The 25,069-nt window shown below is 51.0% G+C and overlaps 10 protein-coding genes across 10 annotated transcripts; 7 read left to right on the plus strand and 3 right to left on the minus strand.

Moving 5' to 3' along the window:
• Positions 1 to 63: 63 nt before the first annotated feature.
• N7458_007171 (SDR family NAD(P)-dependent oxidoreductase) lies at positions 64 to 834 on the plus strand (the record flags this gene model as incomplete). The annotated part of the gene is made up of 1 exon (XM_056910553.1): positions 64 to 834. The coding sequence occupies one exon, from the start codon at positions 64 to 66 to the stop codon at positions 832 to 834; it is 771 nt and encodes a 256-aa protein (XP_056766257.1).
• Positions 835 to 891: 57 nt separating this feature from the next.
• Positions 892 to 2,088, minus strand: N7458_007172 (gelsolin family protein; the record flags this gene model as incomplete). Its single annotated transcript, XM_056910554.1, has 1 exon — positions 892 to 2,088. The coding sequence occupies one exon, from the start codon at positions 2,086 to 2,088 to the stop codon at positions 892 to 894; it is 1,197 nt and encodes a 398-aa protein (XP_056766258.1).
• Positions 2,089 to 3,982: 1,894 nt separating this feature from the next.
• On the plus strand, positions 3,983 to 4,513 carry N7458_007173 (General amino acid permease AGP3; the record flags this gene model as incomplete). The annotated part of the gene is made up of 1 exon (XM_056910555.1): positions 3,983 to 4,513. The coding sequence occupies one exon, from the start codon at positions 3,983 to 3,985 to the stop codon at positions 4,511 to 4,513; it is 531 nt and encodes a 176-aa protein (XP_056766259.1).
• Positions 4,514 to 4,688: 175 nt separating this feature from the next.
• Positions 4,689 to 5,027, minus strand: N7458_007174 (copper amine oxidase; the record flags this gene model as incomplete). Its single annotated transcript, XM_056910556.1, has 1 exon — positions 4,689 to 5,027. One exon carries the CDS (start codon positions 5,025 to 5,027, stop codon positions 4,689 to 4,691), a length of 339 nt encoding a protein of 112 aa, XP_056766260.1.
• Positions 5,028 to 8,985: 3,958 nt separating this feature from the next.
• On the plus strand, positions 8,986 to 10,841 carry N7458_007175 (bZIP transcription factor; the record flags this gene model as incomplete). The annotated part of the gene is made up of 2 exons (XM_056910557.1): positions 8,986 to 9,961; positions 10,027 to 10,841. The coding sequence occupies 2 exons, from the start codon at positions 8,986 to 8,988 to the stop codon at positions 10,839 to 10,841; spliced, it is 1,791 nt and encodes a 596-aa protein (XP_056766261.1).
• Positions 10,842 to 11,838: 997 nt separating this feature from the next.
• On the plus strand, positions 11,839 to 14,997 carry N7458_007176 (ribonuclease Z; the record flags this gene model as incomplete). Its single annotated transcript, XM_056910558.1, has 1 exon — positions 11,839 to 14,997. The coding sequence occupies one exon, from the start codon at positions 11,839 to 11,841 to the stop codon at positions 14,995 to 14,997; it is 3,159 nt and encodes a 1,052-aa protein (XP_056766262.1).
• A 500-nt stretch (positions 14,998 to 15,497) lies between these two features.
• N7458_007177 (putative acid phosphatase) lies at positions 15,498 to 17,487 on the plus strand (the record flags this gene model as incomplete). The annotated part of the gene is made up of 7 exons (XM_056910559.1): positions 15,498 to 15,587; positions 15,662 to 15,674; positions 15,762 to 15,796; positions 15,864 to 15,879; positions 15,956 to 16,121; positions 16,178 to 16,512; positions 16,568 to 17,487. The coding sequence occupies 7 exons, from the start codon at positions 15,498 to 15,500 to the stop codon at positions 17,485 to 17,487; spliced, it is 1,575 nt and encodes a 524-aa protein (XP_056766263.1).
• A 161-nt stretch (positions 17,488 to 17,648) lies between these two features.
• N7458_007178 (putative short chain dehydrogenase/reductase) lies at positions 17,649 to 18,608 on the minus strand (the record flags this gene model as incomplete). The annotated part of the gene is made up of 1 exon (XM_056910560.1): positions 17,649 to 18,608. One exon carries the CDS (start codon positions 18,606 to 18,608, stop codon positions 17,649 to 17,651), a length of 960 nt encoding a protein of 319 aa, XP_056766264.1.
• A 1,791-nt stretch (positions 18,609 to 20,399) lies between these two features.
• On the plus strand, positions 20,400 to 22,321 carry N7458_007179 (uncharacterized protein; the record flags this gene model as incomplete). The annotated part of the gene is made up of 5 exons (XM_056910561.1): positions 20,400 to 20,507; positions 20,567 to 20,655; positions 20,715 to 21,008; positions 21,061 to 21,510; positions 21,568 to 22,321. 5 exons carry the CDS (start codon positions 20,400 to 20,402, stop codon positions 22,319 to 22,321), a joined length of 1,695 nt encoding a protein of 564 aa, XP_056766265.1.
• Positions 22,322 to 23,453: 1,132 nt separating this feature from the next.
• Positions 23,454 to 24,803, plus strand: N7458_007180 (GTR/RAG family Ras-related GTP-binding protein; the record flags this gene model as incomplete). Its single annotated transcript, XM_056910562.1, has 4 exons — positions 23,454 to 23,692; positions 23,764 to 23,865; positions 23,920 to 24,603; positions 24,656 to 24,803. 4 exons carry the CDS (start codon positions 23,454 to 23,456, stop codon positions 24,801 to 24,803), a joined length of 1,173 nt encoding a protein of 390 aa, XP_056766266.1.
• Between the last annotated feature and the right edge of the window lie 266 nt (positions 24,804 to 25,069).

Consider the following 25,069-nt stretch of genomic DNA (forward strand, 5'->3'; position numbering starts at 1 on the left):
GTCCACCCACTAGGGATTAAGTGTAAGATTCAGCAATCGCCTTCAGATTGATTAATCTTGATCATGGCCTCCCGAATCGCAAACAAAAACATACTGCTAATTGGTGGTACATCGGGCATTGGCTTCGCGGTCGCCAAACAAGCTCTCGCAGACGGCGCAAATGTGACTATCACATCATCGTCCGAGGAAAGAGTGGCCCAAGCAGCTGAGAGCCTTCGTCATGGTAATCCGGCCAGAGCATCATCAGTAGTACGCAGCTACGTTGCCGATCTCTCCATCAAAGACAAACTAGACACAACCATCGAAGAGCTACTCAAATATGCCGCCGAAATCTCGCCAATTGACCACATTGTTTTCACCGCTGGCAACGTCCCTCCGATGGTACCACTGGCAGAAGCCTCTTTCAGCGATCTCGACGCGTATCTTACTGTTCGACTTTTTGGCGCAATGGCGGTCGGGAAATACGCGCCCAAGTACATGGTATCGAGCAAGAGCTCGTCGATTACTTTGACTACCGGGACCCAAAGCAAGAAGCCATCGATTTGGCTGGCACCAGCTGTCGCAGGATCGGTGGAAGGTCTGATGAAGGGCCTGGCTATCACGCTGGGGCCTATCCGCGTCAACGCCGTTTCGCCTGGATTCATTTTGACAGAATTGACGGATCGACTTCCTCGGGAAATGAAGGATGGTGCGATCGAAAAATATACCCGACAGTCTCTTACAAACGACATTGGCTATCCAGAAGATACGGCTGAAGCGTACTTGTATCTGATGAAGGACTATTTTGTGACCGGGTCAACTGTGGCTACGAATGGAGGGGCTTGGTTGGTTTGAAGTGTATTTGGTGGTTGATTTCTAGAAAAATATATGAAAGAAAATATATGTACGTACCTACACCTCAATGGCCTTCATAAATGCTGGACTTTCGTGACCTTCAACTACCTTCGCAATTGGAGTAAGGTATGCCTCGGAGTCCTCTTGGCTTGCTTGAAGTCGACGGACATAATATTGGGCAACTTTGAGCCAGTGCGCCTTTTCGCGCTCACTGGCGCCGAGGCCCTGCCAGACCCAAAGTCTGTTGCCAACGTCATAAAGGAAGACGTCGTTGCCGTCAAAGTCCGACTGGTTGATCCGACCGCCATCCTTCACAAGATCAAAAGACAATTGGCCAGAGGCATCGCTGAGACGGAACAGTTTACGAGGGAGAGCACTGGTATCAACCCCAACGGATCTCTTCGCGAATGACCCAGGTCGAGGCGCTTGGAATGTATGTTGCTGCACCTCCTTGCCTCCCAGTAGATCGACAATGATCTTCGATCGGGATTCCAGTTGCGAGAGAACTTCCACGTCAATGTGCTTTGCTAGAGTCACGTCATTCACCACCTGCGCTGCCTTGGCTTTTTCCATTGGACTGCAGCTCTTGCCCTGCCAGACCCAGATCTTTTCACCCTTGTCCAGAACAAAGACGTCCTTCTCGTCAAGACTCTGCCATGTAGGTTCCACCTCGTGTACAATAATCGTACGGCCACCACCGGGGTCCTTGAAGATGCGGAGAAGAGTGAGAATCTCCTTCGGCCCTTCTGGCTCGACATGGGTAAACCCAGAACGCACACCACCGGACCGGATCTGGTAGTGACGGAATAGGGATAGAAATTCGTCGGAAGGCTGCGCTTGTGTCTCGCGATGTTGAGTGGCAGCGCCGTGTAAGAACTCATCTAGCTCGACTGTCTTGTAGGCAGCAGTCCCGGCCTCATCCTGTGTAGTCTTACTGCCTAGCCAGAAGAATATACCATGGGCTAATCTCTCCTCACCCTGTTGCTTTCCGACCTTGTATGAGTGCAGCACGATAAAGCTGTCCCCGTCGTAGAATTCGCCATATCGCTCCTTCGGCCAAGGGATAACTTCGAAGTTTTCAATGCGCCAGATGAAGAATCCCGCTTCTTGGCCGATCTGTCCATTGTTCCACGCGGGTTCGGTCGCGCCGGAATTGTACTTGACACGATGGTCGAGATCGGATCCAATGAGCTCCACATTGCTGTCTTTGATGTCGTATTCTTTCAGGTGGACCATGCCTTCATGGGGCGCCATTTCGATATCGGGTGGGCCAGAGACCGTTTTGGAGAGAGAGGCAGGAAGGGATGAGGGATCGGGAGGATTGAGGAAATTGATTGTAGGTCGTGGGTTGAACAAAGCTGAAGAAGCTGAAGAAGCTGAAGGAGCTGACGGGTTGTGCCCTCCAGTTACGTCGGTGGAGTGGGGCAGGAAGGGGGCTGGCTACGAGGGCGGGGCATCTGGTGGGCAGCCACAGCAGCCAATGTGGTTGGTCAGTCTCCGTGGCACTGATTTATTTTTGGATTGGACTGGTTAGAAGGGAGGATAGCTGCTGGAAGGGCGCTGCAGCCAAACCAGATATATACTCTTTCGATGCCGCTATCGCTATAGGAGAGAATGATTGCTTGAGCTATTAGACTATATATCGAGTACATTGATTGTACGCCTATTACACCCAACTGAAATTCATGTACAGGATTTGTGAGTTTGGGAATGAGTTTATGAAGGAGAGTAGGAATGCGAACCTTGGCCTCCCTACGGGGTACCTCTCGCTATTCGTTTGAGGATCGACAAAAACGGTAGTTACTCCTATTTAACTCTCTAATCCTGAATAAAATCTTTCATATCCTTCATATCCTTCATAAATACTTACTTCTCATGACATCCAAGACCGCTAGCAGAACGCAACTATGTACTCGTGGTAGGTTGAATAGGAAATCGCTGACTGGCCCCATTCAGGCCACTGGCTTGTTGCATAAACACGAGACTACTCGGATAATCTCCCATAAATCAAGGGCTCATCATTGAGAAAATAGACTGGTTCTGTGTCATAATGCTGGCACATTTCAAGGGCAATTGAACATTTTAATCCGTCGTGGAAATTGAGGGTACTCCCATTCCACTTTCATCCGTACCACAAAGTTGGGCGAGTTAAATGGGGCTTTTGACAGTTTGGCTGAAATGACCTGGCCCTCTCCAGTTATCAAGAAAACGCGAGGAAAGATAAGGTTAGATTAGTCCAATAGAATACTATACATCAGAGCAAGAATCCATCATGGAAACGGCAATTGGTCAATGTGGTTGACGAGTTTGTTATGTCTATTTCAATGCCCGTTGTGAGCCAGGTTGATGAGCCGAGTCAACCCCACAATGTTTTATAGTTTTTATCAACCCTAAACGTATAACCAGTCATGATAAAAGCGCGAGATAGGAGAGACCCTATGTCTTAAAAGAAGCCCAATACCTCCCCATTTCTCTACTCAAAAGTGAACCTCAAGCGAATCAGAAGAAGGGAGCTCAAGAAACCAGGCACTTCAGACCTTCCCGACAATAAAGACGATGTAAAATCGACCGAAGAAACCGAGGTCCGCGAGGTTGGATATGGTCAGTTGTACCGGACTCTTTCTCGAAGACACCTTGTACGTGACTCGGTCCATACAAAAATTGGTAGCCATTAATGGGAATGCAAATCTTTCTGAATTCATAGGTCATGATGGCTATTGGCGGTGCTATAGGACCGGGATACTTCATGGGAATGGGAACTGGCCTTTCGACTGCAGGCCCCGCCGGTCTTCTTATCTGCTTTTCAATCGTTGGTCTTCCACTTTGGTTTGTAATTCGGTCACTTGGTGAACTGGGATCTTTTATTGCCGTCTCTGGATCCTTCACCCACTATTCTGCCAGATTCATTGATCCAGCCTTGGGATTCGCTCTGGTGGAACTATTTCCTTCTATGGGCTGGTATCATCATGGCCGGGTACAGTGTGTATCAATTCTAGAATATGATTGTAGCTTCGACATGCTGATACTAGGATTCCAACATAACCTTGGGCTGGTTCTAACCTACTGGGAACTGACCTGCCTCCGTGGTGATAGGTGCTGGTATTCTGGTAAGTTATTCCCATGAGATGTCACCATCACGTCACTGAGGATGGTTGCCCTTAGGGTTGTGTTCATGTCATTTGCTTTTCTTGGAGTTTGGGCATTTGGCGAAGGAGAGTTCTGGCTAGCACTCGTCAAGGTCATCGCTATTCTAGCCTTCTTCCTTTGTTCAATCCTAATCTCTACTGGTGTCATCGGAGGCCAAAATATTGGATTTAAGTATTATCATGATCCAGGACCCTTTGCAGATGGAGTGAAGGGTGTATTCGAGATCTTCGTGTTTGCGGGTCTTCGGTACAGTGGAACTGAGATGATCGGTCTTACGGCTGGAGAGTCGCGCAATCCAAGCAAAGATATCCTCAAGGCTGTTAAGGATATCGTCTGGAGAATTGTGATCCTCTTCCTGGGAGGTATTTTCTTCCTCGCAATTACAGTTCCCTGGAATGACGAGAGGCTCTTAGGGAGGGCCACTAAGAAGAGTGCAAGTTCTCCGTTCGTTATTGATTTCAACCGCGTTGGAGTTACAGCTGGCAGTCATGCAGTTAACACTGTTATCCTTGTCACGATTTCTCGGCCGTGAATAGTGCGGTCTATGTTGGATCGCGAACGCTGTATGGGTTGGCGAAAGAAGGTGCGGCACCCAAAGTGTTCTTGTAAGCACTGAAGAACGGTTCTCGAATTGTGGCCTTGGTTGCATTCCATGTTCTTGGATTTCTATCACTTCTCAATCTTTCATCTGGTGCGGGCTTGGCATATTAACCTTCTCTCCAATTGAAACCAACACGGAAGCACCGCTTCTCCCACTCCACAAGACAAACCTTGACAGTGAATGAGGCACCTTCGGGCTGAATCACATGGTAGGGCTTCGTGGTAGTCCTAGAGGTTCTTTTGCAGGCGATGATCGTATTCAGGCTCGACAGGATTGGTGCGTCGGTGCGGCACTTGAGAGCCGATAGCAGTAGAGGACTGATCCGACCCAAGAGGCAACGAATGATCTTTTCGAACCCCATCTTGCACAGGTCCACAATGACCATGACGTCGACTGGGGAGCTGTAATGGTTGGAATCCGGGCTATTGTTCTCGGGGTTGCGCATGTACATGAACACCTGGAGAGATGTATGTTAGGAGCTTGGAACTCGAAGTAGATAGAATAATGGGTAGGAAATAAAAGAATGTGATTTAAATTTACCTGAGTGTACGCGTTCTAGGGCGACTAGACAAAGGCACAGTACTATGCGAGAGGCTTAGCGCTGTACTTCTTCACCAAAGCCTTTGACGTGTCAGCTCATTTCTGATCGGAAGGGGTAGAACGCTGACTTAGAATTGAATCGTCAATGCCAAAGGAATTCGTTCAGCACCTCACTCAGGTAAACCAATAATCCCTAATACGAGTAGTAAATGCGTTATCAACAGGGAATTCTTTGAGTGGACCCCAGATAAGGTTGTGGCCAATAACTGGGTAACTGGGCCGTTCTTGTCGAGTCGCTAAGAGATTTTGATCACTTCATAACAAGAGTCTACTCTTGAAGTTGGTCTTGATCGTATAGAACAATATACCAGAACTGGCTGCATTATCAAGGCAATATTACGGTGTAAGTTGACATTCATCTCTCGTGTATCCTAGCTAGCAGCAGTTAAATCATGGTAAACATTATTTTGTACATACTCGATGCAGAGCACAACGGTCGATCTCCGCCCTTTATTCCTCCTCAGGTGTTCCTGATCTGGTACATTGAATACACACCTCGCCTGTTTGAGGGCATTGTCGACCTCAGCACCAACAACCGTGTCCATCATGTTGAGCTGCCTCGAGATTTCCATGGCCCAGTTGATCGTGCTGAGATAAATGAGGCAGCACAGGTAGTTAGAAGTTTCAGAGCATTACTTTGCATAAGCAGTTCTGTAATTCAGAGCGAGTCTAGACGTTTCCCGAAGTCATCTCTAGATACTGTCTCCGCTATCTACTATGAATAAACACGTAAAGCTCAATCATTCCTAGACCGGCTTTGAGATCACCGGTTAAAAGAATTCATAGACCGTTCTAGACAGACAATTCATTAGATGTTCGAGGCCTTAGCAAGGTCTTCACCGATAGAATTTTCACGGGTAGTATCTGATCGGAGTTGCAATGAGATCTAGATCTCGGATGCGAAATCGATATATGGGACCGTAATCAAACGGTTCCCAACTCTCGATCCTTGGTTTGGCGGGATCTTAACCGGTCCTCCATTGTCATCAGAGAACCACACTTGCAATGTCCTTCGAGGCCTTGAAGTAGACTCGGTCAAGGGTCTTGAGGGTCTCTGTAAAAGCCGGGCGATCAGGGACGCGGCGGGGCTTGTAGAAGTCGTCGTCACGTAACCAGACTACAGGCACAGGGTCAAAAATGATCTGGACTCGTCTGGAGTCTCTGGACCGTAGGTCAACATTGGGATGGTGTGCGCAAGATGCGTTTCAGCGTAGCCATGGAATGTAGCTAGAATGATTCCATATTTCTTTGACGGGTTCTCGGACTAATTGATCCTTGGTAAATATCATTATTAATAGCGCGAATATTCCAAAGTATGGCTAGTTGATACTCCCGCTATGATTCGCACATGGCAGACGGGAAACTTGACGATTGGAAAGTGGAGGGAACTGCGTGCCGAAGCCCTACACGGGATCCACCAGAACCAGCTTAGGATTTCCATGATGCCGAGTTCGGCACCCGTTCAGGAAGGAGTCCTCCACGCCGGAGCCAATAATTGTTCTTGTTGTGCAGTCACGAGTGTTCTGGAAGGAATGGGGATGGAGCCAAACCCCAGCTTGAATCTTCAAGGTCTCTAAGCGGCTGTTAGAGTGCTGATGATCGCCTCAATTATTGATGCCGGACTGGTGCTACAGGGCCTCATTGCCTCGTGGGCGGCGGATCTATTTTTACAATGATGAAGACGGAAAAGATGCAGAGATGATGTTGTACGGACATAGAATGAATGGAACACGGTATAGCAAAGCACATGTGGCATCGAGGCGCAGACAAAAAACCTTCTGGCTCAGCCTCAGCTTCACACGAGGTCAAACACAAAACGCATAATCAACTCGCCTGGCTCGTCTCAGCCCTAGGTGATCTTTGCTAGAAAAGGGGTCAACCCCGGCTGGTCTCGTTCGTCTGAGAACAAAGTTTCTCGGTCCGTGATCCACTCCTTGAGTCCAGGCACACGCGGCTATAATTTAACCCGGTCCGCCAAAACAGAGGACCAGCTATCCCGCCGACGTTGAAGTTCGAATTCTCCAAGCAGCGCGATTGAGTTTGTCCTTGCCACCACTAAATCCTTGAGTCACGACTCACTAGCACGGAGGACAAAGGATGGAGTTGCGAGAATCAATAAATCCGCAAGGCGTAGTGAAAGAGGGTCGTAAACCCGAAGAAGCGAAGGAAGGAGACTCGGCTTTGCAATTAAACTCGGCTGGGCTAGCCAGATATGGTATAGCTCTGACATCACGTGAAACGGAAGTCGGCCGGCGCCAAAAAAAAGACGATCGCAAAATGGTGAAGAAGGCTATTTTTCGGACTACAGTTTCCGGCTGAGATGAATTGATGCGATAGCGAAGTTAGGGATCTTCCTCGTTCTCAAGCCAGAAAAACTTTATTTCTAGTCTTTGCCTCGTCTACGTCCACTTTGCTGAGACGATGGCTGAGGCGATCCGATACGACTAATCTTCCGCGGTTTTGCCGAGCAGGAGATTCTAGCCCTCCCTTCGATTTACTCGGACTTGGGAGGCTCGACGCCCAGCGCCTCAGCCTCGTTCCATGGATAGGTCTTTTTGTTTCGCATCTAATCCGATCGTGGTGCGTATTGTTGACTCGTTATCATGATGCAATGGAGGATAGAAGCCGAGGCTGGCTTGGATGATCAGTGACCGAAGTTTGTGCACAACCTCAGTTATCCGAAGCTTTTCTGAGGGAGTCTTTCACTCTATCACTAGCGGCCTATCAGCCGTGTTGATCGGGCCAAGTGGACTTTTACGGCTGGTGGCCACCATTCAACGCGCTGGATGCAGCCCCGTTGGCCTCTAGTGCTGAGATAGCCTAGTTTGGCGTCGAATTCGTCTGTTTAGTCTGGCTGAAGATCGGGGTCCTAGCAAGTAACCTTTGTAAGTACGTCTAGTACCGCTCTTGTGTACGACGATTCTAGCAGTCCTGATACCCGATCAAAAATGATGTTCATGGCGGGTTCTGCATTCCTCTGCCAGACCCCCGCTGTCAACGAGGAATGCCTCTTGGCTAAATGCGGTAATCCAGAACATGTAGGCGACAAACAGACACAGCCACCCGCGTCATGTACTGACTTCGTCAAGGTGGTGGAACGAACCATACGATGGGTTCTCTAATAATAAAAAATGCATGATAATCTTGGAAATTCGCTGCTGGTTAGACCAACCAAAGTGAATGGTTCCTGCACTGGAGGCCCCCACTTGCCAATTATAGTTAGAGATTCGGTCACGTACAATACGGAAAAGTTACCTGTGCAATCAGATATCAATAGTTCAATAATTCAATAGTTCAAAAGGATATGCCTACAATAGATACTGGATAGAAACAGAAGCGGATTTCGAATCTGAAACTATACTACTGAACATACTATAACCATTCTATACATTCAAAGATCAATAATGGACGACTCTACAGGGGAGGGAAAGGATACCGGAGTAAACAACAACCGTTTCAGAACGGGTGGCAACTGAGCCAATCACTGGCGCGGAGCAGACAGCCCCGCTGAGTCAGCCTGGAGGACGCGCAAGCCTTTCTGGCTTGTTCGGCCCTTTGGGGCCTTTTGGGGGGGGCCCTTTTGGCTCTCCTCTCCTGATTTCCACTTTATCTCATCCCCTCCTCCCCTTCTCCATCCAAGGCCCAATATTCAAACCCGAACTTTTGATCGATTTGATTCCCTCCCATCTAGAACCACACTCGCTGTCCTCTCGCTTCTTTTCATCCACCCCCCTATTCTTATATAACCTGCCCCCTCCCAATATCCGATACTGAAAGGGGTCAGGGACCAACACCTACACATCATGGCCACTCTCGCAGAACACCCTATGCACGCCACGGCCTCACCGATGCAGATGAACACTTACGACCAAGACCTCGACTCCTTTATCAACTTCGATCAACTCGCCTACACTTCCGCCGAAGCCGCCCGCCCCAAGGTCGCGCTTGCCAGCCAGCCGTCCGTCGCCGGCACCGAATACAGCGCCAGTGATATGCGCAGCACCAGCTTCGCTTCCAGTGGACAATCACCTCTCGCCTTTCCCGCCCCTAGCCACCACTACGAAGAGCACCGCCAGCAGACCGGTCTGCCTCCCGGTGCCTTGTCCATGACCTACAACCAGGTTCCCCAGATGAACTTTACCAACGGCCAGGGTTACCCGATGAATGGAGATGTCTTTGCTGGACAAATGAAGCGCGAAGACACCACCTTTGATTTCAACACTGCTCCGACTCGCAACCCATCCGACATGGACCTTGAGTCGGACGGTGTGAACAACGCCCCATACATCTTCCAGGCTGGCGCTGGCAAGAACCAATATGTCGACCCCAACGCGCTCGGCGGCCATGAGCTGGCTCAGGCCGGTCCGTCCACCCAGGTCGGCCGCATGTACCCTGGCATGCATCAGCAGCAGGCTGCAATGGCCAAGGCCCAGCAACAGAAGCAGGATATGCTTCGTCAGCAACAGATGCAACAGCGTCGTGTGGAGGAGGTTCCTAATGCTGCCGCTACCCGAGGCACGCGTCAACCCGATCCCGTTGTCGAAGAGCGTATCTCACGCCTGCTCCAGCAGATGCGTGCAAATGCCGTTGCCTCGGGTGAGGCCTCGCCCACGCCTTCCTCGGTCCTACCGCACATGGCCAAGGCCAAGAAGGACGAGGCTGACATGGATGAGGATGAGCGTCTTCTTGCTAGTGAGGAGGGCAAGAAGCTCAGCAGCAAGGAGCGTCGCCAACTACGGAACAAGGTGTCTGCTCGTGCTTTCCGCTCCCGTCGCAAGGGTATGAATCAGTCAACCTAGATTCGAATATGAGATTCCCGTTAGCTAACCATCGTCTTCCCGCAGAGTATATTGGTCAACTCGAGACTGAGATCGCATCCCGCACTAACGAGACTCACGAGCTGCGCCTTGAAAACCGTGCTCTCTACGAGGAGAATGCCCGCCTTAACGACTTGGCACGCATGCTTCTGGGCTCTCCCCACTTCGCCAACTTCCTGAACGACATGCCCGACACCCTCCCATCTCAGATGTCCGCTCCTCAGCAGCCTCAGCAGCAAATCCAGCACCAGCAGGCCGCTCCCCATCCTACCGTGCCGGCCGCCATTCCCAAAGAGGCCAGCGCTCCTCGCCCTCAGGAGTTCCACATGCAGCAGAACCCCCAGGTCAACATGGCTATGGTTCCCAACCCCAGCATGGACGCCTCCATGATGACCAGCAACGGTTGGAACTCGGGTATCGACATGAACTACGGCAACGCTTCCGTCTTCGCAGTCCTTGAGGTTCCCGCAGGCCCCGAGCTCGACATTGAGGCTCTGTGTGGCAAGTCGTCCACCCCCCTGTCGAGCGAGAAGAATGAGGCCCCCGTTCTTGACCTGCCTGAGATTCCCGACCTGGATGCCCTGACTCGGAAGTCTGATGTCAGCTTCCCTGCTAACACTGAGTCGGACCTCTTCGCTGAGTCTCCTGCCACTTTCACCCCCGCTGATGACGCACTTGTCTTTGACGGCATCCCGACCGAGAAGGCCTCCTCCAGCTACGAGCTGGCCGTGGAGAACCCCAACGAGGTCACTGCCGCCGACAAGAACCGTTTGAGATTGCTCTGCCAGAGCATGCATGCCGCCTTTGAGCGGGTGTCCTTAGCCACTTCGCACCTCCAGTGATTCCCCATTTAGCGTCCTACCTTTCTGGTCCCATTTTTCTTTGTATATCTGTCTATTCATGTACTAGCATCACCCGTTCCTCTTTTGTGTTTCTTCTCTTACATGTCTGGGTGATACATCTACGCCGAACTGTCTAGCTACATCTTGCGAGTGATCGGGCTGGAGTTCTCAGATGTCCCCTCGGGAGTTTTACGGCGCTCTTTCATTCGTTTCTCATGTATCTACCGGGCTGGGCTATGGGCTTTTTGGGTGGAAATTTTGGTAGCGATTACTCTGTTCCTATGATGGAACAGCGAAATAAGATCTGAAAATTGATTATAACTACTCTCTCATTTCTGTTTCTCAATTTCTCGTAAACTATACCCCAGCCACGTAAATTAAAATTGATAATAGATCTCAAGTTCAGTCGTGTTGCTCAACCCAACTCTGATTCTGCGATGGTTGACTCAGGCGGGCGTGACGCAGCCCGGATCTCCACACCTCAAAAAAAGTTCGGTTCGGTAGCTTCGCTCCGCATCATGTTCTCTCCTTCGTCCCGCCTTCTCATACGGTGAATCTATGCTGATTTCTTCCTTATTGTCTCTATTCCCCAGCCAAATTGGCTTCCCTCAGTGCCCGCGGTAACCTCTTTGCCGCGGTTTCTCGCGCTGTCGCCTCGCGCGCGTTTCCTCGAACTTCAGTCTCAACGACCGTTCTTTTCACAGCTGGATTTCGCAGGACCAGCATCGATCGACAGCCCTTGAAATCTCCGCGCCCATCGTCAGCCTCGGCACACCTTTTCAAACCCCAAGGATCGTCTTTCAAACGCTCCAAGGCCCGCATTCGAAAGCGTCCCACGGAGGAGCCCCCAAACCCGCATATCGACTCAGACACGTGCCTCCTTCCGTATACTCCGCAATCTGGAGTGACTGACGAGAGATACGTGATTTGCGATCCCTCGAACCTTGAGAACCCCGATACCAAAAACGTTCGGCTCGACTTGAGCGGTATACCCCCGATGAAGGCGTGGTTTGAGATTATCACGACCCCGACGGCCGATACCCCCGGCACGGTCGTCGGCCTACACTTTCCCGACAAGCGTTACCTGTTCGGTCAACTTGCAGAGGGAACACAGCGCGCGTGTACGGAGAGATCTCATAAGCTTGCTTCCATTGGCCATATGTTCGTGACGGGTCGGACAGAATGGGCTAATACCGGAGGCATGATTGGTGTCATCTTGACCCAGGCGGATGCGCTGAAATCTTCAAATGATGCCATGGAGGAAGAGAATAGGAAAAAGGCAGATCGCAAGGCTACAGGCATGCAGGCCAAGAACAAGAACAAGCCGTCCTCTGGCGCGGAAGATATGAGGAAAGTCAACGTGACTGTCCACGGAGCTACGAATCTAATGCACACCATGGCGACGGCTCGGCGCTTTGTTTTCCGCACGGGCATGCCGATCTACATGAAGGAGTATGACTCGGCGAGCATCGCAAAGCAGATTGCTTTCGACAAGGAGGATCCATTCGAGACGCCTACCTTCGTTGATACGAACATCAAAGTTTGGGCACTGCCTCTCAAGCCTCAGCCGAACGATGCTTCGAGTCTGACGCGTTCACAAAGCCCGCGGAAGCGAAGCCTGGATGAGTTCCAGGAGACTGATCAGGCAGAGTTTGATCAGAAGGCTCACAACCAGATGCTGAGACAGTCCATTGTCTCGGACATGTTCGATTCGGACTGGAAGATAGATGCGCTTATTGAGACCCCCTTGGCGGAGGTGAAACTGCCTGCGGCTCTCTTCATACGCAATGCGGAGACCAAGGACATCGAGCCCTACAAGGGCCCCGTCCCCGGTGACGATAAGCCTTTGCCTGACATCAAGGTACTTGTTCGGAAGCCTTGGCCCGGTGCCACGGTGACTTCTCTACCACCTACCTCTCCTTCGAAGGAGGCTGTCTCTTACATCATTCGGAGTCACGATATCAGAGGAAAGTTTGAACCCGCCAAGGCCAAGGCTCTTGGTATCCCTGAAGGACCGGACTTCGCTCGATTGACGAGGGGAGAGACCATCCAGACGCCAGATGGCAAAACGGTGACCCCTGACATGGTTCTGGGCGCGCTCCGACGTGGTAAAGGTCTTGCCGTCATTGACCTGCCATCACCGGAGTATGTCGAGGATCTGGTCAATCGGCCCGAGTGGAATTCCCCTTCTGTGATGACCGAGCTCAAAGTAATCATCTGGATCCTGGGACCGGGTGTGGGCGAGCATCCCAAGCTTCGAGAGTTCGTTGCACGCATGCCTCATGTCAAGCATACCGTGTCTAGTGTGGATTATTGCCCCAACTACCTGTCATTCAACAGTGCTGCTGGGGCTGCTATTCGACTTGCTCGTCTGAGAGGCGGGAATTACCCGATTCCGGTTCATGACAATGTGGCTGTACCGCAGGCTCAAAGTAATTCCCGTATCTCGCTGGAGGACTCACCATTCGAGCCTCTTAAGCCTGGACTTATTATCGATATGGAGCCGCAATATGGCTTCAACGAAACCGAGGTCGTGAAACCGTTGAATACTGCCAAGACTGTCTTCCAAATTCCACGCTCTGTGGAGACTCGAATGGAGGTCATTCGTACCCGTGTCCAAAAGCCATCCTTCCAAAAGCAACTAGCTGAGATGCGTAAGGACCTTCCTGGCGCCGATGCGGAGATTGTTGCTCTTGGTACGGGGTCGTCTTCCCCTTCCAAGTACCGCAACGTTTCTGCGACACTACTCCACGTGCCTGGATATGGTTATTATCTCTTGGACTGTGGTGAGAACACCCTTGGACAGATCAAACGTGTTTTCGGTTATGAGAAGGCTCGTGAGATCTTGCAGAACCTGCGCATGATCTGGATTAGCCACCTTCACGCCGACCACCATCTCGGAACTGCGTCTGTGATCAGGGCCTGGTATCAGGAGAATTACGGTACAGAGTCTAAGCCGAGCGAGCCGGAGAGTGATCTTGCCAAGATCCTCCAGGAGAAGCGCCTGGCTGTGGTTTCTGATGAGATGATGATTGCCTGGTTGGAAGAGTATGCCGCGGTGGAGGACTTTGGGTTCGACAAGCTGATTCCCCTTTGTGCGCACCCTGATCCAGCAGGGTCTTCCATCATAACCAGATTCAGCTACCGGCACACTCGCTGCGGCAACGGTCCCTATGGAATTCAACGGGGTGAAAGAACGATACTCGACTTCAAGGATGAGTCTTCGCCTCTCACACCACTCCTCAAGTCTGCCCTCGGCTTGGATCACATCCTCACTACTCGCGTGAAACACTGCAAGGGCGCCCTCGCCGTGTCCATCGTCTTCCCCGATGGCTTCAAGGTCTCTTACTCTGGCGACTGCCGACCTTCGGACAAGTTTGCCTCCATTGGTCGCGACTCGACCGTGCTCATTCACGAAGCCACCTTCCAGAACGACATGGTCGGCTCGGCTCTTGCGAAGCGTCACTCCACCGCGGCCGAAGCCCTCGAAGTCGGCCGCCGCATGGGTGCCCGCTCGATCTTCCTTACCCATTTCAGTCAACGGTATCAGAAGATCGCGACTGTCGACCAAAATGCAGGCACCAGCAGGGATGGCGAACTGACGTCTTCTAGTACTTCCGAGAAGATAGCCGGCGCCGCGGACAAGGAGCCTGTCGACCCTGATATTCCCCTTGACGAGCCTGAGGAGCAGCCAGCTAGCTTCCAGTCTGCCGCAAACCTCCTCGATGACATTTACTTCCCGTTACCTGATCGCCCCGCTTTGCCGCGCAGCGATCTCATCCCAGGTGTGAACGTACCCGTCGCCGCGGCGATGGACTACATGCGCGTGAAGGTTGGCGACCTCGCTCTGGCTCAAGCGTATGCCCCTGCCGTTGAGAGACTCGTTGAACTTTTGGAGAGAGATACCAACCGGCAAGCGGAGATCGCTAAGCAAGCCATCCGCGAGGCGGACGAAACTCGCAAGGCGAAGAAGAATAGAAAGTTCGCGAGTAAGAAGGGTGTCGCCGTGGCTGCGGCTGTGGCTGTGGTTGCTACGGGGGCCGATGAGGAGAAGAATGGTGCTGAGGCCAAACCTGAGCCTGAAATACCAGCACACTCCGTGTGGAGTGCCAGTGAGAGTGAGGCTGGGTGGGAGACGAGTGACTACGAGGAGTGAAAGGCCTCGGCTGTGGGAGACCGCACTATGGATATTGTATATAGATTATGTATACCTCGTGGACTGTGCAAATCTGCAGAAAAGAAAGTGTTCTATAATCAAATCTCAGCTCCTCTATGGTCTATCGTAATGTGTCTAGACATGGATGTTGATCACTTCGCCAGTACTCCTTGTGTCTTCGGGACCTCGGCACGGGATGGGGCCGTTACGCCAGAAAAGCAAAATATATCACATCTTCTACGCAATGTGAGGAACAAGTGTATGACAGGGCTATAACTACGTAAACTGTAGCCATTTTCAACGATCTGATATTAACAATTAAGGGACAATATGCTCAGCTACAGAATTGTAGATGCACCTCAACCCCCCACACCAACACGCCATTAAGCGCCTCTCACCGCCCCACGATCCACCGGGCGTGTGTGTCATCGCCTGGACCATCGCCAGGAACTCCGATTGTCCCCTTCTCCCCGAGTCTCCGACGCATTCGACGGACGGCAATGACGACCCTTATCCCCCGCGAGGCGTACTCCCCCGAGGAGCTGCAGCGCCTGTATCCAAAGGGCCTGAAGCTGCAATTGGTACAAGTGGTGAGTTGGGCGATCTATAACCCAGTCCGCGGACCAGAGCTGGGGTAGCTAGCTAACTGTCCAACCCTCGGCAGTTCTTGCGTCATGGTATGGGTTGACCTGGGCCATATTGGACTTACATGTTGCATAAGTATGGCTTGCTGGAGATTGGATAGAGGCTGATATATGGTGTAGGCGAGCGTACGCCTGTTTCTTCGCGATTTCAAAATGTATGTCCCCTGCGTCATGGGCCGAGCTACTCGCTATACGATGAATAGTTGCTAATGCGCTGTGAAGACAGGCCTGAGCCCATGTATGTCGTCCCTCCGTTACTTGATATTGTTGGCGCGACCTTATAATCGAACAACTGACTGATGCGCCGGGCATAGACTGGCCCTATTGCGGCGTCGCGAGACGCATGGTTCAGATGGCTGCTGGCAACCAGGACCTCTCCTCATGGAACGGGTTCCAATGGCGGCGGAAGATGGAGGCCTTTGGTGATAATGACGAGGCAATTGTCGCTACAGGACCTGGGGATGAAATTGAGGCCATGTGGTTCGTTACTTCAAGGCCCTAGCCCGACGAGACCAGTCTAACTGGTCATCTTATAGTACGCACGGTGAACTCACCGACAAAGGTCGCGAGACGACCTATGCGCTTGGCACGCGTCTGCGCCATTTATACATCGACCAGCTCGGCTTTATGCCCAAGATCAAGTCCGATACGGAGGACATGTACCTGCGCGCCACGCCGATTCCCCGTGCTCTGGAGTCCCTGCAGCAGGCCTTCTGGGGCATGTATCCTACCAGTGCACGCACGCAAGATTTCCCTCCGCCCGTCATCGTCGCTCGCTCTGTGACCGAGGAGACGCTTTTCCCTAATGAGGGCAACTGTCGCCGGTTCCGACAGCTTGCTCGCCTCTTTGCCGATCGTGCTGCGACTAGATGTAAGCTAATTGGTTTAAAGTATCATGGTCACGACCCACTGATTATGTTCTACAGGGAACAACTCTGAACAAATGGACTACCTGGACAAACTCTGGTCCAAGTATATGCCCGAGACATCCCCCAGGGTGGCTGTGGATGCTCACCCCCGTCTCTCGGGTATTATGGACACTATCAACGCTACTGATGCGCATGGCCCGGCTACTAGGCTCCCTTCGGAGTTCTACGACAAGAAGGGCCGTGCGATTTTGGATCGCATTGCAGTTGAAGAATGGTTTGCTGGTTATAACGAGAGCAGCGAGTATCGCAAGCTCGGTATCGGCGCTTTGATGGGCGATGTTGTCGACCGTATGGTCAGCACAGCTGTGGATGGTGGCTGGCGTAGTGAGAGCTCTGCATCTGGATCTGGAGTTCCTGAGGCTGGCAAGTCCATCAAGTTTGCCATGAGCGGATGCCACGATACCACCCTTGCAGCTATCTTGTCCAGCGTTGGCGGTTTCCAAGATGAGTCTTGGCCGCCCTTCACTTCCTCGATTGCCATTGAGCTCTTTTCCCAGCCTCCTAGCAATGCTATCCATGCTGGTAATACGCTTGAGGAATTCTCCAACCCACCCGTCACCGCTAAGAAGCCTGGTGTCCTTTCGTCTCTTCTTGGTGGTGGCAAGTCGGCATCTAAGCAACTGGCTCCCTCCGAGACTGCTCGTGCCCCTGTGACATCTTTCGCCGAGGAGACCCGTGATGCCCTTCGCAAGCACTACGTCCGTATTCGCTATAACGACCGCCCCGTGCGCATTCCTGGCTGCGCTGCTAAGGCTGAGAACCACCTTCCCGGTGACGACACCTTCTGCACATTGGACGCCTTCAAGGAGATTGTCGACAAGTTCACACCCATGAATTGGCAGAGCGAGTGTGTCGCGAACCTGGGTGCTGGTCTGCATGGCCCTAACGACGAGGCCCGCGCTGCCGCCGGCTTCTAGACTATTGTTACTGTATACCTGTGCTTTTTCTATTGTCTCTAGTCTTGTGTGTTTTTTCTCTTGTCCGTACAGATATAATGGGGGGCGATGAATGTGTGTTGAGGATTGTGTAAATCTGGGAAAGACCGCTACTACTAGAATTGCTGTTTTCAAGTCTTATCTCATTGCCTCTTCGCCTTCTTCTTCCTCTCCTCCTCTTCCTTCTTGATGGCCTTGAGCTTCTGGGTTGTTATACGCATCAACACCGACCGCGGCATAATCTCGAATGAAAGGCCCTGCAACCAGTGCCAGAAATACGCCCACACAATCACCTTGCCACACCCCACCCGGTCCAGGGCTGCCTTTGCCATGGGCCGTGGCAACGGAACAAACAGGTTACTATCCACATCATACCCCGGAGTCTTTACTTGACCAACTCGCAAACCCATCACATCCACGCCGCGCCCCTCAGCGCTACATTCCGCCTCCAGAGCCCGCGTAAACGAGTCCACGAACCCCTTGGTCGCAGAGTAAACGCTGATATACGGCAGCCCATACTGAGAAAGGGACGAGACATTCAAAACAAGTCCTGATCGCCCCTCCCCCTCCGATAAAAGCGGGAGTAACACCCGCGTGATTTGCGCCATGAACCGCGCATTCCTATCAATCGTCGCGTCCACATCGGCGAATGCCAATTCATCAAGTGTAACGGACGGCCTCGTCTCACCACCAACATTATTAACCAGCACACTCAATCTGCCCTGTCCACCGATAATCTTGCGCACTTGCTGCGCAACGCCGTCAACAGCGTCGTCTATCCCCACCACATCCAGAACCAAGACGCCAGTCTTGCGCTCTGGAAATGCGGCGCTGAGCTCTGCAGCGCGCTGCGCGAGTTTCTCGCCATTGCGCCCGTGCAGAATCACGTTGAAGCCGCGGGCGCAGAGCTCTTGGCTGAAGCCGAAGCCGATTCCATCTGTGGCGCCGGTTACGAGGGCCCAGTTTGTGCCGGGCCGGTTGTAGCGGGATAATTGGCCGGGGAGGAGGTAGATTATTGCTTGGCAGGTGAGTTTGTAGGTGAGGTAGGTGAGGGTTGCGAGGCCAATGGTACTGAGGGGGTTGGTCCAGATTGTGGTGTCCATCTTTGTTGAGTGGTGGATTGAGGGGATGAGCAGGTGAAGGGAACAAGGTAAAGGGGATAATGAGGTGAGCTTCGCTGTGACGTTGCGGAGAAAGCTAGAGTTCGATTGGCGTAGATGGTTGGCTGACCACGGAATTAGGCTGTTTTGGGGATATCAGGTGGTCAAGGTTTGTTTGAATGGCTTGGCAGGATGTTGTTTTCTATTAAAACGGCTCTTCCTAGACGTATAATGACATAGACGATGTACTATTCTGGTATGCCTTTTATACTTGGCGACACTTCTTCATGCATCGACGGATCTGGTGCTCATCGGCCCGCCAATGAAACCGAATGCCGACCATGGCCAGTGTGGGGGCGGACTGATCATTATATACAGTTTCTAGGAGTTTCGGGATGAAAAAGAAACGCTAGTGCTAGAAATGGAATTTGAATTTCGGATTATTAATATTTGCTTACTCGCAAAGACCAGTTCTGAACTGATTCGTTTTGCCTGATGTATTGTCTGCAGGGTAAAGTATTCGCCGTTTAGATCAGCCAATCCTATGGGTTATAGCGCAAGCGCAGACGTTTAGAGGATTTTGGAATTCTGGCCCATCCTAGGTTTAGTGTGACCTCTCTAAGCTGCGTCTCCTCAATCCTACAGCTTTAGTGGTCCGTGGAACTGGTGGAGTGAACTCTATTAAGTGCTCTCAGATCAGCTTGCGTGTCAGGATTTTGTGTGTTAGCTCATTCCTTCCAAGGTTTGAACTGGTGGTAGATGATCGTTTGGGAATTCGGGGGCTTCCCTGCAAGCAACTAATTCCTCCGCTAAGGTGGGCTTCGAAAAGTCCGGGGCCTATTTTGATTTCCTTCCAAATAATATCCCCGGGGATGGGAAAATCTATCCCACAGTATGGGAGATGGCTTCACAAAGCGGATATCGTAAGTGGTATCCCAAATCATCTTATGTGGTTAAGAAGATATGGTGATCGATGGACACGATTTTTCTAAGGTGTCTGTCGGGAGAAAATGAGAAAGTGAGTTGTACTTTTTTCCTTGGAGGAATCAATTACCATTTTATTTGGACTATATCATGGTTTCAAGCAGTTCGAAGGGTTCTTTCGCCATATACATGGAGGGCGGTAAACAAAGAGAACCCGAACTAGGTGTCCATTAGTTTCCACGGATAGGTCACAGTTGGCTTAGCCGTGCTGGACTCGATCTAATCTCTGTCTCGGGCATCTGAAATAAGAACGATCGCATTGATGTGTGCTATTTACGCCCAGAAATTCAATATCCTATGTCGCGCTTTTGATATGCCATCCAACCTGACTTACAGCGGCTTCATGATTTTTGAACATATGAGACACCATTCTTCAAACACCCTACTCCTTGAATGACCAAAGAGAGCATGATCCTCTTATCTGGCCAATAAAATGCCCTTCCAAGCTTTATTACTATCCCGTCCTTTTCGAATGAGGACCGTGAAAGTCAACAGCGCGAGACGGGTACCTTTGTGGCTATCACGGCCAGCCATACAGAGAACGCCATTTATCAGCACCATGGGGCAACTGAAGCTTCATTGGTTAGTTCTGAGTTCTTCAATTACCCATTAGCCTTAAGAGACTGGTATGAGTATGTATATGGCTCAAGAACGACCACCACACCCACGCGGCAATTGAGGAACTTGGAGACGGTGAACTGAGATAGATAAACAGTGTTGCTCGCAAGGTGCTTTGAGTTTAGAATTTATGCTTGCTCGTTTTCACGAGTCCTTTTCCCTTTGCAATTCAATTATATTCCCAAAGCTAAGATGGTCATTGATTCGGGTCGAGAGTCCATGGCATATCATGTCCAAACATCGATGCAGGACGAGCCTAAGGCCAAGCAGCTGCCAGTAACATTGCTCTCGGGATTCCTAGTAGGCTGCTCTTAACAAACAGAGAGAACGACTCAAGAAGCACTGACCTCTTTGCTCAGGGAAGCGGAAAGACTACTTTGTTGAAACACATTCTCAAGTCACCCGATCATGGCTTGCGCATTGCTGTCATTGTGAATGACATGAGTCAGTAAGTAATTCATTGCTGGCATGCAATTAAACCATACTGATTCTCCTGTCCAATGTCAGGCTCAACATCGATGCCGCCCTTATCAAGAACCACAAGGTCTCTCAGACGACTGAGAAACTCATCCAGCTACAGAACGGTTGTATCTGCTGTACCCTCCGTGGCGATCTTCTTTCCGAGTTAGCACGTCTCACAAAGCAAAATGGGATTGAATATGTCATCATTGAGAGCACCGGCATTAGTGAGCCGATGCAGGTCGCCGAGACATTTACCGCAGAGTTCAGTGCTGCCATGCTGGAGGCTGAGGACCAGATTGCGGACACAGATGAAGACACAAAGAAGGTCTTAAAGGAAATGTAAGTGCTATGTTGACTTGACGTTCGTTCCTTCCAATCTGATTGTCTGTAGCGTCGAAATGGGCGGTCTACACACATTGGCTCGTCTCGATACTACAGTGACTGTCATCGACGCCTTCAACCTGCTCTCAAACTTTGACACCACTGAGTTCCTATCTGATCGTTACGGAAATTATGAGATCGTCCCCGAGGATGAACGCACAATCTCGGATCTCATGGTGGATCAGATCGAGTTTGCGGACGTCCTTATCATCAACAAGATTGAAACCGTTGATCAGGCGAGACGGGACAAGATCTCTCAATTGATCAAGTTACTCAATCCAGATGCTAAGGTTCTCATGTCCAGCTACTCTCAGGTCGACGTGCGTGAGATCGTTGCAACGAATAGATTCGATTTTGTGCGAGCTGCCTCTGGCGCAGGTTGGCTTCGTAGCTTGCATGAGATGACAGTCCAACAGACCGGGAATGGGGAGCGAATGGCTCCCAAGCCAGAGTCTCTAGAGTATGTTTTCTACCCAGCTCAAAGTGAGGATAGATTCAAGAGCTAACAGCGCGCCAGGTACGGAATTAATAACTTTGTATACTCTGCCCGGCGGCCCTTTCACCCGCGTCGTCTGTTCTCCCTCCTCCACGACAAGTTCATCCTCTTGCAGAACAATGAAGTAGAGGAAGAACAGGAAGGCGACGATATGGAGGAAGATGCGGATGGTGACGAGCAAGATGATGACGAGATGGATACCGACTCTGACTCCATGCAAGACTTTGATCAACCAGACCCCGAGGACATCCTGAAGAACAAACGCCAACACCCTGCTTTTGGACCTGTATTGCGCTCCAAGGGCTTCTTCTGGCTACCTACTCGGCCATTCCAATTCGGCGAGTGGAGTCAAGCCGGCGGTATGCTGACCGTTGGCTGTGGAGGTCCTTGGTTCGCCGAAGTACCTGATGAAGCCTGGCCGGAAGATGAAGATGTCATCAAGTCGATTCAAAACGACTTCCAGGGCCCCTGGGGAGATCGGCGCCAAGAGCTTGTGTTCATTGGCGAGGGAATCGATCAAGCTGCGATCTCGGCCCTTCTGGACGACTGTCTGCTGAGTGATCAGGATATGCGGCAGTGGGAGAAGGTTATGAAGAACAAGAAGCTTAGTCGAGAGGCTAAGACCAAAAAGTTGGCCAGTATCTGGGAGGATGGCTGGGAGGAATGGCCTGCCTTTGAGATCGAGGACGAGGAAGAGCTGGGGAAGCACCGCATCAGCGAGTATTTAGGCCATCAACAAGGCCTTAACAGGGTCCATAAGCATGGCCATCACTAGTGTTATCCTTGAGTCTGTTAAACAAGATAAAAGTTGTTCGATTTGTCAATAAAGCAATAATGAGGTCTTCCATAGCATGTGGCTGGCGCTAGTCAACTCCGAGGAGCGTCTTATCTCCCCTTATCGCCCCTTATCGTCGGCATCGCGCTAGGCCGATAACGATAAGGCGATAACGCGGATCCCCCAGCAGCTCTCCGCCTTTCCTCACCTTCCCCTCTGCAGTGCAACATCCTCAACTCTACCTTGTCGACTAAGATACTTGGCCAATTTCCTACTCTACCAGCTGTGTGACGACGACATTGTTCTAGCTCCTGTCTCCTCTACTGAATCGACCTGCCCCGCAGAGGGAGGATGCCGCAAGTCTGACTGCCGCTGTCCGTGACCCCCGTACCACCACAACCTGGCCCAGTCCAAGTATCCGCGGATGCGCGCATTCCCCTGTTTGCGACTGGCTTTTTTCTTCGCTGTCTCTTCTCGGTGACTGTGGTCGTCTGTCACGCTTGTATGTTTTACCCTGGCTGAATTAGATGCACAATGGCTGACACGCTCTCAGAAGTTTCCAAGGTCTGGTCTTTGACCACCTATATGCCCATGGAGGTAAGAGATATCTCTTTTTCGTATTGATCTGCGCGGCATCCGTGTCCTCCTTTCGTCGTTTGAAGCCTTTTCCACCCTGCGATGTGGCTGAACTGTCCCGGATGGCTCTCGGTTTTCGCGCCTGGTCCTTACCTTTGGTGAGACAAGGGACGCTTGGTTCCGAGTACCATCTAGCTATCGGTGAAAAAGAATGATGGTCGATTGCTTCCATGCATGTCATGCTTTCTGCTTCCTGGATGGCCAGGATTCTTGCATGCAAGCTTATCATGCGAAGGCTGTGATAGTTTCGTGTGTAGAGGAAAGTACTCGGCGAGTAATATCTATCCTCGTTGACGGCTGTTCAATCCTTCTTGGGGTCGCTTAGTCGTCGACCTGGAGTGGCCATGGTGGTCAACCGTCGTTGCTGTCTCACCACTCTGCTGTGCTCGTCGACATCCGATGTTTTTGTTTATTCCCTCGTGGTATCCCTCGTCTTCACTCACCCCCCACCCTCCCTCCCCCTCCCCCAAGCCATGCACTTCCCTGTCTGTCCAACATGGCCTTCCCGCATGTTCGCAGAACCCAGTCCATGGATTTCAACAAGAAGGGCCGGTTGTCAAACCCTTGTCTCCTGCATCGTAGTGAATCTAGCAAGACCACCGCCCAGCTAAGTCTTGAGAACATCTTACAGGGAACCACTCATCCTGCTGTCTCGGCCCAGTCCAGAGCGATCTTGGAGCCCAGTGTCAAACCTCGAGATGCAAAACCACGTCTACTCCTGATGGGACTTCGCCGGTAAGTGTGGATTCCGAAGCTTGCTTGGTTCTAGTTCCACCTAGGTGCGTCAGATATTAACGTGATCCAAGGAGTGGCAAGTCATCCATCGCCAGTGTGGTCTTTCACAAAATGCCACCCAATGAAACTCTATTCCTCGAATCCACCACCCGCATTCAAAAAGATTCCATCCAGTGAGTATTGTTGATCGCGCCAAGTCGAGAAAAATATGACTGACTGGTCCTCAGCTCTTTCATGGATTTCCAAGTCTGGGACTTCCCTGGCCAGCTTGAATACCTTGAACCATCCTTTGATCTCGAAGATATTTTTGGAAGCTTGGGTGCCCTGGTATGGGTCATCGACGCCCAGGATGATTACCTAGACTCGGTAGCTCGTCTGAATCGCACCATCCTGACCGTCCAGCAGTACTACCCTGGCATCAATGTTGAGGTGTTTATCCACAAGGTGGACGGACTGTCAGAGGAGTACCGACATGATGCATACCAAGATATTGTCCAGCGCATCACCGATGAACTCAACGATGCTGGGTACGAAAATGCACCCGTACACTTCTACCTCACCTCCATCTACGATTACTCCGTTTTTGAAGCCTTTAGTAAAGTCATTCAAAAACTGATCCCCAACCTCTCGACACTCGAAAATCTCATCACCACCCTGGGGAACAATTGTGGCTTTGAAAAGACCTACCTGTTCGACGTTCTGAGCAAGATTTACATTGCTTCCGATACACGACCAGTCGACATGGCAGCCTACGAGATGTGCTCTGATTACATCGATGTCATCGTTGATATCTCTGAACTGTACTCTTGGGACCACCCGCTTCGCAAGCATAAGGGAGATCAGATGCAAGAGGCTGAGAGTCATGTCGTGCTGCACGACGAGACGATGCTTCATCTCATGGAGATGAATAAGTATGATTTCCCTCTTAACCGTTTCTTAGTCCCATGCTGACGTTCTCCAAAGGTATCTCTGTCTCGTCTCGGTGATTCGTAACCCAGAGGCCAAGGAGAAAAAAGGCCTGATCGACATGAATTGTCGGACATTCCAGGAGGCATTGAATGATGTGTTCTCACGAAGTTGGGAGCGCGAAGAAGATCATGCGACTGAGTAAACACCTACTTAAATCATGTTTCAGTGTTGAAAGGATGGGAGGAAAGGTCGACTTCGAGCCATGGGGCTCGAGTAAGATGAACTGAATGAATCCAAATGAGAGAATTTGAACCGAGAAACATAATCTCAGGTTCAAAACAGATACTCTGTAGCATATAGCTGGTATCAATTGAACAATAGTTCTGAACCCCTTAGGTTGCATTTGGTTTTGCATGCATTGTAGATCCTTCCCTTATGGTTGTTGCCCGCGGATTCTGACCTCATCCG

This window comes from Penicillium daleae (genome assembly GCF_028827525.1).
Source record: "Penicillium daleae strain IBT 16125 chromosome Unknown utg000006l_segment0_segment0, whole genome shotgun sequence".
Lineage (NCBI taxonomy): Eukaryota > Fungi > Ascomycota > Eurotiomycetes > Eurotiales > Aspergillaceae > Penicillium > Penicillium daleae.